This window comes from Alosa pseudoharengus, unplaced genomic scaffold, assembly GCF_046254945.1.
Source record: "Alosa pseudoharengus isolate Yale_2024_CS ecotype anadromous, Long Island Sound unplaced genomic scaffold, YU_APseudo_1.1 YU_APseudo_1.1_scf_4, whole genome shotgun sequence".
NCBI lineage: Eukaryota > Metazoa > Chordata > Actinopteri > Clupeiformes > Clupeidae > Alosa > Alosa pseudoharengus.
This window is the reverse complement of record NW_027468774.1, coordinates 24,495,677-24,508,176: the sequence shown is the minus strand read 5'-3', so window position 1 is coordinate 24,508,176 and position 12,500 is coordinate 24,495,677. Positions and strand designations below refer to the sequence as shown.

General features: G+C 44.3%; 1 protein-coding gene across 1 annotated transcript in view; it reads right to left on the bottom strand.

The window, feature by feature from the left end:
* Nucleotides 1–12,500, bottom strand: part of aatka (apoptosis-associated tyrosine kinase a) — a 39,587-nt gene that overhangs the window by 17,776 nt on the left and 9,311 nt on the right. Inside the window, exon 2 of the mRNA XM_076265474.1 lies at nt 6,388–6,521. Coding sequence (XP_076121589.1) covers nt 6,388–6,521 — 134 coding nt within the window. The remainder of the gene's footprint in view (nt 1–6,387; nt 6,522–12,500) is intronic.

The following is a 12,500-nucleotide window of genomic DNA, read 5'->3' as shown; positions in this document are numbered from 1 at the left end:
CTAAATGCTCCACAGATCTATCTAGGCTGCACCACACTGCCTTGTTTTTATTAGTGCAGTGGCCTGGGAAAGAGCGCCAGACCTCATAACGAGGTGTGACTTCCACAACAAGCATATCTTCACAGGAAGCTGGAATGTGAATGTGTGTGTGCGTGTACATTTGTGTGTATGAGTAGTGACCCTGGCTGTGTGTTTATGTATGAGTGGGTTATTAATACTAAGTCAGTCTGCTGTAGAATATGACAAGTAAAACAGATTTTGTGTGTGTGTGTGTGTGTGTGTGTATCTGGTGTGTAACCATTCATGTGTGCAGCTCTGCAGCTCCAAGGATTTCAGAGTGCGGAGCCCGTTGGTTTGGTTTTTCCATTCAGCCGAGCCACCTGCCTCTCCCTGGGAACAGCGTAAATGAGAGGCCTTGGCCATGTGTCAACACTTCCTCAGGCTCCCGGCGAGACCACACTTTAAACGACCCTCCACACACATACACAAACACACACACACACACACACACACATTCTCTCTCTCTCTTTCTCTCTCTCTCACACACACACACACACACACACTCCCTCACACACACACACACACACACACACACACACACACACACACACACTCGCAGCTCTCAGTGGCAGTGAAAACTCCTCGAGCTTTGAGCTTTGAGCTCTGAGGAGCTTGGCTGCACTCTCCTCCATTTCCCAAACCACCTCTGCTGTGGGATGACAGCAGGCCAGTCTGTGAGGACCTCTTTGATGGGAGCACTCTAAGCTGCATCTTACAGTAAATAAGCATCCAAATCATTTACCTCCATCTTAAACTCTGTGGTTGGATATCATCGGTACATGACCTCCCTCAGTATCACACTCAGCAGCTTGCTGTGAGCAGACAGTTAGAACAGTGGAGCTACAGCAATCACAGCTCAGCAATAGGAACCTACATTGGTAAGGGACCATGGAACATGCCATCCATCACACTCACAATTCAAACAATCTGACCTGATTTACTTGCTACCTATACTACAGTGTCAAGCACTGGCCTAAATGTGTGACGTGTCCGATGTGAGAAAGCCATAGACTACCAGAGAGACCAGATACGCAATTATTTATTTATTTTCTCAGTCTGTTTTGTTATCGTTGGCGTGGACGCTAATGTCATTATAGTTATCGCTATCTTTATAGTTATTGGTCTGGGTGTGAACGCCCCTTTACACATTACTGTATGTTGGAGATTGTATGAGATCACAGATTACTTTTACAGTACTGGTTGTAGTGCAGTTTGTTGCCAGACTATGTAAGTCATGTTATAAAGGAAAAAAGACCTGACTTCTTTACAGTAGAGCTAGCCTGGGTGAACCCAGAAAACCTGTCAGCAAATTTGAATTTGCTCTGCGGGTTCATCTGGAAAGGAGCCCATTGACACCCGTTTCCAAATCACCAAAAACCCAGGATCCAATCATAATCGCTTATCCGGCATGGGGCGAGCTTTATGTGACAGAGCAGTAAATTCAACCCAACCAATAGCTGCACTGACGGCAACAGTGTAGAAGTGTGTATTGGCTTTGGAATTGAGTAAACAACTGCATTTACAAAAAAGATGTGTTTGCTGCACTTTCAAGTATTGCATCAATTTAAGTTTTATTTCACTGCTGGTTATGCCCCGGAAAGTCAAGTCAATAAAGCCTTTCCAGACCCACTCTCAATCTCAATTGAGATTTGAGAAGTGGTTTGCGGTTACACAGGCTACATTACAGTGGTTCTTTACAAACAAAATTATAGACATGGCAAAATTATACTTATACAGATTACATATAACAACTTGTTCAACATTAGATGAAGTATCATTAGCAACAGCAGCAACAGTAGTTTTTTCTCGATTGCTAAGGTGCACTTAATAAAACCGGAATCCACTTGATATTTATCTTCACCTTCTTAACACTGCAGATTTCATCTCTTGCAAATGTTTTACGAATTTCAACTCTGATCTGAGAAATGCACCAAAGCAACTGAGAAAAAACTGAGTTATATCGCTTTTATTAATTTAAAGAGTAAGATGTACTTCAAATCAAAATATGTTTATTTCCCAACCACCAGAGAAACTGGTGCCACAAACCTTGTGCTCCAGACAGTATCTATAACCAGGCTAAGAGCTCCAGTGTGTTTGAAGCTGCATTCACCAAGCAGACAGTCTCATCACAGAGATCTCTACAGGGGGAATCATAAGGTGAACCTCATTTTCCTGTGCCTCAGTTGACAGTACTTAGCCTGCAGCTAGCAATATGCACCAGTTGTTATGGCCTATATACTGTATTCTGTGTTAATTCATCTTTATAATTCCTTCTATTCTAAATACAAATGTGAAATTGTTTATAAATTCAGTGTATAGCCAATTCAGTGATATGTTTGCCATGATATATTTTTTGTGTAATCATGGTATATTTTACTGTGTTTCTGATCATTTCTATGGCTCCTGTCTCTATGTCTTAGGCACCATAGTCTTCTTCTAGATCTTTCTGTGGAATTACCTAAGAAGAGAGAGAGAGAGAGAGAGAGAGAGAGAGAGAGAGAGAGAGAGAGCATGTCCCCCGACCCCTGGCAGAAGAACTTGCAGACATTTTGTCCTAATGACATCACTGGCTTTCATCTTCTCCTCTGCGCCCTTATGTTAATCGATACAGGCGTTTCCAGAAGCACACTCCGAAACATCATAATCCTCTTTAATGAACTTTTGTTTTGCCCACACATTCAATACCAACCACACACACATATACAGTGATAGAGAGAGTGAGATAGAGAGATAGAGAGAGAAAGAGAGAGAGAGAGAGAAAACTGTAAGGATGGCAATGGTAAAAAGCTAACTAACAGAATAAGCTCAGCAACCCCCCCCCCCACCCCCCACCCCCCCACTCACACACACACACACACACACACACAAACACACATACACACACTTCACTCTCTCACAGGAACAGTTTCCTCTCCCATTCTGTTGACAGACAAAGAGCATTAGGGATGCCTGTGTGGACTGGACTGGCAGAGAAGCAGGGCCAGGCCAGTGCTGCATCCTGATAGCATCTCTTTCTAAATTAATTGTTTGTTGTCAAGAGTTACGGTTGAAGAGGCAGAGTGTGTGTGTGTGTGTGTGTGTGTGTGTGTGTGTGTGTGTGTGTGTGTGTGTGTGTGTGTGTGTGCTTGCGTGCGTGCGTGTGTGTGCTTGCGTGCGTGTGTGTGTGTGCGCGCACCAAAAAACAGGCCACGTGTACCAGGCACCTCCTGTTGTCAAGGCCAGTCAGCCTTCTCTCTCACACACATGCACTTTCTGAAACACAAACACACACACACACACACACACACACTCCCTCTCTCTCTCTCCCAATCTCTCTTATGCAAATCGTACTAATGATAAACATCACACAAACACACACACACACACAGACACACACACAAACACACACAAACACACACACAAACACAAACACACATACACAAACACACACACACACAGACACACACACAAACACACACAAACACAAACACACATACACAAACACATACACACGCACCCAAGTCATAACAATAACAACAACTTCACAACTGGCTTCCTGTGCGCTGCGTCCTGACACCCTCTAATCCTCGCCTCCACCCCTGACGGAGGGTGACGCAGCTCAGCACGGCGCAGCTCGGCTATCAGCAGCTCAAGCTCCGCCTCCTGATTACTGCAAGCTGCTGCCGCACAGGGCCATCGCTAAACCCTCCCAAACGCACCAGCCTGCCAGGATGCCACTGTTCATCTACCACACAGAGATGTCTGTACCTCTTGTTTGTTTGTTTGCTTGGTTGTTTGTTTGTGTATTCAGTCATATGTCACATACACTTTCATTCATATTTTTAAAAAAATGTCAAATGTAAAATGCAGCATGTAGTCTATGGAAGATTCTCGCATAGATTACAGATTTCTTCAGATTACACATTTATGCAGGTAAAAGTAAGTATAAAAGCTTCAGAAAGCAAAAGTCCTTTTACATATCTATTCTAACCATTCACTAAATTCAATAAAATTCACTGATTCTAATTGACATAACAGATATAGGATAATTAGTAAAATTACCTTTGTGGAAAGTAGAACCAATACATGGTAAAACTTTTATTTTCTGAATCTAGACATCTCTTTCAGTCCAGCACAGATCCTCATCTGGGCATCTTGACCCCCTGTTTTTATCAAATGAATTCTACACTACGCATGTGAAGTGGGGTCCTTCCAGGATACCGGGCATTTGAAATCAAGAAGGAAGGCTACTTGAAGATGCGTAAGCAAACTCTGCCTTGGCACAGCTTCAAGGTTTGGTGGATGGACTGTGCGGCAGAGTTTCATCCAGTGTTTGATTGAATAAAGCCCGTCATTAGTTTAGGGAGAAAGTTGGCAAAGCAACGAGGCAAAGCAGTTCTTTTCTGCGACATTCACTCAAATGCTATTGACTATTGAACATTTATGGGAACTGGAACGTTCTCCATACAGATCAGACTCATTACAAACTGTGCCTGGCTAAATCTACATTAGTGTCAGTAGAAAATCTCTCTCAATTCATACTCTATTCAAATAATCACTAAACTGTCAGGGCCTGATGTAATAAGAATTACTGCCAAATTACAGCCTGTTTTTGTCTCGCATCTTATGTACAAAACACACCTCACGGGGATGAAAGTGTGTTTTGCCTGCCAATGAAGCGTAGAATGGCGAACTGTGCTTTTCTTACTTAGTATTGCGCCAAATCATGGGAGGAGAAGTGTAAATGTAGCGATTGATTAAGTATTCCGTCATATGTATGAAAACAGCGCATGTCTGTTTTGCGGTGAAAAATTTCCGTCTTTTAAAAGCAGGTGTAATCCAAATTGTGGTTAAATGTGTCAATTAGAGAAACTTTAAGAGACAATAGAATCAGTATTCAGAGCACCAGTTTTTCTTCATTGTACTATGTCAAAAGCAACCTTAACTTTTGCTTGCCTTTCTAATATCATACTTTCACTTTCACAACATCCACTTCCCAATCTGCTGGACTAGGGTATTAAGTCTGTTATAGCTTATGTGCAGTAAATAGTTTGAGTATTTTTTAAAAAGTGGAGTAGATCTACAGTACTGCTCTGCATTATGTTGCTGCTTCTTGACATCTTATTATCATGTATGATCGCTAAACGTTTTATTCTTTTTAATATTGCCATAGGTGAACTCCATTCAACTGTGCTTGTGGTTGAATTACACCGTTCAGCTATAGAAACCGCAAATTGCGTTAGAGGGCAGTGACGTGCGGTGATGAGCAGTGATTAGTGCTGTTTACATAATGAAGTGAAAGCTTAGTCATTTCCACACATTCTCAACATTCTTACAAATATTCTTAAGCATGAGAAATGCTATAGGATCTCTGGGAGGATGAGAATGTGCTTCCCTCACAGTACTATGTCTGAGCCCTAGTCTGTAAAATGACAACTCAAACTTCTAGGTATCCCTCCGTTCCAAAAGTTACTGGTGAAAGATTTGACTGCCTCAAATAAAAAGCTTTCCATCATACCAGCTCTTCAGATGTTAGAGAGTTGCACTGCTGTCATTGAGGAGTGCTCACAATGGGTATCTTTTTTCAGTTGTACAGTACAATAATAACCACTGCTTCCCAATCTCCTCTTTCTCTCTTACACTAACAAATATAGCTGTAATCCACATTTAATCAGGAAAACCGGTTCCAGTTCCAGAACCAGTTCAGCTCATCATTACCAGCCCAACTTCAAAATGTTGTGCACTGACCGATATGAGGCAATTATCTTGATGTGCCTCTAGTCCAATGTGGGTTCTGTTGTTGCGCTAATCTTTGGTTTTATCAAAGCTTTCATGTGTATGCCAGTACAGCACAACAAATGAACAGAAGCAAGCTCACAAAACAGACAATCCAGCACATATAAACTAGGGGTGTAAAGTTAGGCCTACACACAGATGTGTACTGAATGCAGTAATCAAACATCATCAAACAGTAATCAAGGCTTTTTTTGCATGCGGACCATGTTTCAAATTTAAGTTCCCACACAAACATATTAAGTGGCAGACCATTTGTCAGTTTTGTTCATTCATACCAAACATTTGACACCTTTTCAAAATAGCATCAGCAATATTGTCAGTGAATGTTAAGCTTACTGTACTGAAAATTAACCAAATCGTGACTTCAACACCGAAGTACATACCGAATCATGATTTTTGTGTACCGTTACACCCCTAATATAAACTAAGCTGCTCTACATAGCATGTATGTGAATGGGTTGGATGGGACTGCAACTGTGCCGATGCAGGCAGCATGAGGATGGGTTGGGTTTGTCCTGGTGAGGTCTGGGGTGGGTGGGGAGAGCGCCTCACCTTGAAGTTGATGTCCCCCTTCTTACAGCACAGGCAGGCCAGCATGAGGAAGACGAAGGTGAAGAGGCCGGAGAAGGAGACGGCCACCACGGCCAGAGAGGACGGCCACGAGAGCTCACTCAGGGGGGCGCCACCTAGAGGAGACAGACAAACAGTGCAGCTGGTCACCGCACTGCTCGCGTGAGGCGCAACGCCCAGAGATTTTCACACAAATGATATCGACTTTTCACCGTAATCAGCTAAAAATTGAACAGACAGAGCTGTGAGAATACCTAATCCCTCCCTCTCTCGCTCTCTCTCTCTCTCTCTCTCTCTCCATCTCTATCTATCTTTCTCTCCTTTTCTCTCTTCCCTTCTACTTATCTGACACTGAGCGATATGTGCTGCTCTGACTTGTTTGAAGTCTGTTTACTCCTGCTGTTTAAGCAGGCAGAGGCACCTAAATGATTCATAGCAGAACAGAAACCCAGCGGCTCACTGCAGTGGGTCTCTCCTGATGCTGCCTGAGTGAGCGCATGCACAGCTTTTGAAACAACATGGCCAAAATGGGCCAGAGTGCCAGCCTAAATCGGCTTTTCTTTGCCTTTTTTCCCCTGTCTTCCTTCCGGTTGATATTTATGTATTTATTGGAGCTGAACTGTCCTTGGCATGGTGACTAAAGTTTTTGTTTCATACTCCATGCATGTATTCACTGCAATACGCCCAAATGAATCAAATAGGCACTTCATGGTAGAAGACAGAAAGAGGGAAAAGGAGAGTGAGAGAATACAGATACAGATAGACTCATACACACGAAAATGAACAGCACCACAATATTTCTCTAAGTTGCACTTTGTATTCAGCTCGAAGGAAATAATTCTGCAAGTCATTTCAGCAAGTCTCATCCACAGGGTCCCTATTGTGATGAGTTATTAAAAGCAGTCGCAAAACAGTGGGGGCTAGATATACTCTGTGCTAATGATCCACGAAGGAGGCAAATTCTGACCAATGTTGCATGGCCAATCTACACACACACACACACACACACACACACACATACACACACACACACACACACACACACACACACACACACTGATCGTGGGGATACAGGGCCAGATGTCCCATTTTGGGAAAGCTGAGATTTAATCTGATTTAAGGCCTATAAAACTTCCTGTCAAGAGCGTGGGCTGTAAAACACTGAAAACACACACAGACACACATCCATACAACACACATACATACACACACATACCACATGCACGTACAACCAACAGATGACACCACTGACTCTCTCACACACACACACACTCCTCACACACACACACACACACACACACACAGACACACATACATTCACACACACACACACACACACACACACACACACACACACACACACACACACACACACACACACACACACACACACACACACACACACAAACAAACACAAACACAAACACACACAGCAAGTTCACTGTGCTTAGAGAGTACTTGGTTATAGGCAGCTGCACAAGTGCACACACTTGAGAGAGGACACAATGTTCCAGACATGACACAACACAGGGGACTGTTTGGAGTGGCTGCTGGAACCTCAGCTTAGTGCTGTTTATAGCACACAGTCACACAGAGCACAACCACACAGCCTCTGGTAAATTGTGCTCTGTGAGTGTGTGTGTGTGTTTACATACATCTACAGGAATGTCCATACCTTTCTGTGTACTTTTGTTTGTATGTGTACTGTATATGTTTATATTGTATGTGTATTTGTATGTGTACATGTACGTGAGTGTGCGTGTGTGTGTGTGTGTGTGTGTGTGTGTGTGTGTGTGTGTGTGTGTGTGTGTGTGTGTGTATGTGTGTGTGTGTGTGTGTGTGTGTGTGTGTGTGTGTGTGTGTGTGTGTGTGTGTGTGTGTGCGTGTGTGTGTGTGTGTGTGTGTGTGTGTGTGTGTGTGTGTGTGTGTGATGGAGGGAAACTCCAGCACAGTAGGTCACTGATCTGCAGAAAGTTGAACCAAAACTGGAGGCCTTCCTCTCACGCATCTCCATGGCAACAGCCTGCATGGCTGACCCATCATATCTGATTGTGTATTTTATTGCAGTAAATCTTCCCCACCCCCTCCTCTTCATAACATGCAGCCAGAATTCTGCTGATGCATAAACAGCTGGTCTGCCACTGTATCCTCTCTCTCTCTCTCTCTCTCTCTCTCTCTCTCTCTCTCTCTCTCTCTCTCTCTCTCTCTCTCATATTTCCTGCTTACCTCTCTCAACAGCCTCTGACTCCATCCTCTCTCTCTCTCTCTCTCATTCTCTCTCTTTCACTCTGCAGTGTAAACATGAAGGTACCCACTTAAAGATAATATGATTTAGGTAGCTGGCAACAGCGGGCTGGTTGACACGTGTGACTTCTATGCGGCTCTTAGAGGAGTGATGTGGGGTGGGGGTAGGAGTGGGTGGGGGGATGTTGGAGAGTGGAGAGAGGAGACTGTAGAAAGAGGAGAGGAGAGAGGGATCAAAAGGGAATGGAGAAGGGGATCAAAAGAAAAGAAAGAGGAGAGAGAGGATCCAGGAGAGAAGAAGAGAGACAGAGGAGAAAGTGATCATGACTAGAGGAGAGAGAAGAGAGGGGAGGGGATCAGGAGACAGGGGGAAAAAGAGAGAGAGGGATGAGGAGTGAATAGAGGGTAGAGGTATGAGGAGAGAGGGATGCAGAGAGGAGACAGGAAGAGGAGTACTGTTAGGCTGGTGAGGGCGCGATATGGAGGAGGTGGGGGGCGTCCGCTCTCATCGCATCAGAGCAGAGTGACTCACAGTATGAGACACACACACACACACACACAAGCACACATAAACACACACACACACACAAAAAAACATAGGCACAGATATACAGACATACAGCACAGTGCACGTACAACATGTATTCTTCACACACAGATGTGCTGTGCATGTGACTACACACACACACACACACACACACACACACACACACACACACACATATATAAAGGGATTTCTCTGCTGTCTGTGTTCTCCTAAACCCCCCAAACTAATCCCATCCAGCCATGCCTCTCATTCTCTCTCCATTTCAAAGCATAAACACACACCCAGAATCAGAAAGCATTTAATAGCAGGGCACATGCCGTAGATATGATTTAGGCTCTATGAGGTGCCATAGTCTAGTTACATTTAAAGGGAAATTCTAGCAGTCCATGTATTCACATTTAGCTTCTGCTTACTGTATACCCACAGAGCTAATTTGGGCACTCTGGTGAAAACAGCCAAAGCAAAGTCCTAATTCTACAACATTCATCAATAGTGACACATTCTGGCCTGATAAAAAGCTCTTTTACAGCATGCTACTACACAATTTGGTATCCACCATTGCCTTGTAAATTGTTTTATGGCCAATCTGTGGACTGTAACTCACTTATGTCACACTCAAGTTGAGGAGAATACAGACTTTAATTTTCTCCAGATGTGGCTACTTGGTTTCTATACACTCTACACATGGCTTGGTGAAACGCTTTTGTGGATGAAACTCTCAGAAATGTGGTAAGTGTTACGTTAAACCAAAGCTATCAAAATGGATGCTAAACTACTTTTATTTAAATACAGTACAATACTGCTTGTTTGTGGCGTTGGAATGTCCCTGGCCTACTGATAGAGCAGCGTGCGCAAACTCTCACTGCTATTCCACAGACTTTAAGACCCCTCGCCAGAGAGCTCCCTCCCCCATAAATATTTGAGGAGGGCACATTAGCGGAGTGTCAGGGCTGTTTAATAAAAATAAAGCACTTAAGCCAAACTCATATCCCCCTTTATTAAAAAGCTGTCCAAACACGGTGCGCTTCCTGAAATACTGTGCCCCACACACACAAACACACACACACACACACACACACATACTGTAGAGGCAACTGCAGGCGTGACTCAGAGACGGCACACTGCCGTTGGTGAGGATGGATTTAATGACGAACCCCCACAGGTATAAGCCCACTCATCAGGCCCCTCCAACCAATCTCCAGCAACGAACTTCAGGATCAAGAGGAAGGGAAAGAGAGGGAGGGAGGGAGGAGACAAGGCTGAGGAACAGGAAAAAATGTGTGTGTGTGTGTGTGTGTGTGTGTGCATGTGTGTGTGTGTGTGTGTGGGGGGGGGGTGGTTAAGGGACATAGAAAAGGGATAGAAAAGGGAGCTGTGGTTATCAGCCATCTTGAATGGGAAAGGTCTCCTGCTGTCTCTACATGCTACAAACTAGCACGTCATAGCAACGCAAACAATGCAGTAAGGGAGCACAGGCTCCACAGCTTTCTATACAGTATGTGATTTATACGCAGGCAGCACTGCAGGAGATGGGATGGATTCCTCCCTTTTCATCACACTTTCTCTCTCACACACTCCTTCTCTCACTTTCTCTCTCACACACTCCTTCTCTCACTTTCTCTCTCATGCACTCTTGCTCTGTCTCTCATGACCTTCCTCTCATCCTTCCCCTCTGTCTCTCTCTCTCCCTCTATTTTTGCCGTATAAAGACATGCAGCTGTTTCCCCCAAAAGAGCGTTCACTACATCAGTACTGAACGGACTCCTCCTATGCCGTCTGTGCTGCCTGTGCCCGGTACCTGAGCATCCACTGGGCTGGATTGGACGGTCTCTGAGCACAGACGCATCATTGTTAAGAGACGAATGTCAGGCCCGTGCAGGGTTTTCACGTGCATGACGACATGCATGTGGACAGCGCTGTGGCTTTCCCCTCCATGCGGTGAGCCATCAGCACACAAAGGCACGCTGTTACAGGACTGTCCCCAGATGGACAAGACACACAATGAGCGTCTCAGAGGAGGAAAGGAAAGGAGGAGTGGAAAGGAGAGGAGAGGAGGAAAGGAGGAGAGGAGAGGAGAAGAGACACTATGTCATGTGTGCATGTACATGGACATGCACACGTCCACACTGCCAATCTACATAAAATGCTTGCATGTGGTAAACAGAACCAATGCTAATGAATCTGTACCCACACAAACACATTCACACACACACACACACACACAAACACACACACACACAGTAATTCAGTTTGCGGGAATGTAACACAAGTAGCGACGCATACTAGGGATGCCACAATACGCTCAACTCATGATTTGATGCGATTCACGATTTTTTGACGATGTGGTTTTCTCACGATTTGTTTGGCTGAATAAGCTGCAGTCGCTGTTTCCTGCAAGAAATATGTTAGCTAAGTTGTCTGACGGGGGGATAATGAAAAAGTTTTATTTATCTATCTATTTTGTGGACAACGTAGTTGCATCACAATTCATTTTTTTCTCAACCGGTTGTAATTTTCACACGTGTGTATCGTTTTTAGGTGATTTACGGTGCATTGTTACATCACTAACGCATACACACACATACTCTTTCTCTCTCTTTCTCTCTCTCCCTTATTAACACACACACACACACACACACACACACACACACACACACACACAATGATTTAGACAGACAGATTCTCTGTGGAATGGATTGTCCATCGTGAGCCCTTAAGGAGTAACACATGGCAGAGGAAAAGAATGCAGTTTGAGTTCTCCTCATTGTCCCACAGCCCTAGTACCTTCCTTCTTTTCATTAGGACATGATCTTGATGCATGTGCGATGGAGCTCTATGCACAAACACACAAACACACGCACACACACACACACACACACACACACACACACACACACAGACACAGACACACACACACACACACACACACACACACACAGACATACACATACACACAGACACACACACACACACACACACACACACACACACACACACACACACACACACACACACACATACAGAGACATAAATCTGCCCTGCACTTTCTCTTACCCATGCGTGTGCACTCACCAAACACACTCACATAAATACATGCATAAATCTTCCCCCAGACCCCTACATTTCCCTCTCTCTCTCTCTCTCTCTCTCTCTCTCTCTCTCCCTCCCTCTCTCCTCTCTGTCTCTCTTACTCATGAGTGCATAAATGTATGTGCACAGTACAGACAAACACATATACAAATCTCTTCCATTCAGTAGAGAAACCAGGTGCTGACAGTACCACAGGATGGGCACATAGCCAACC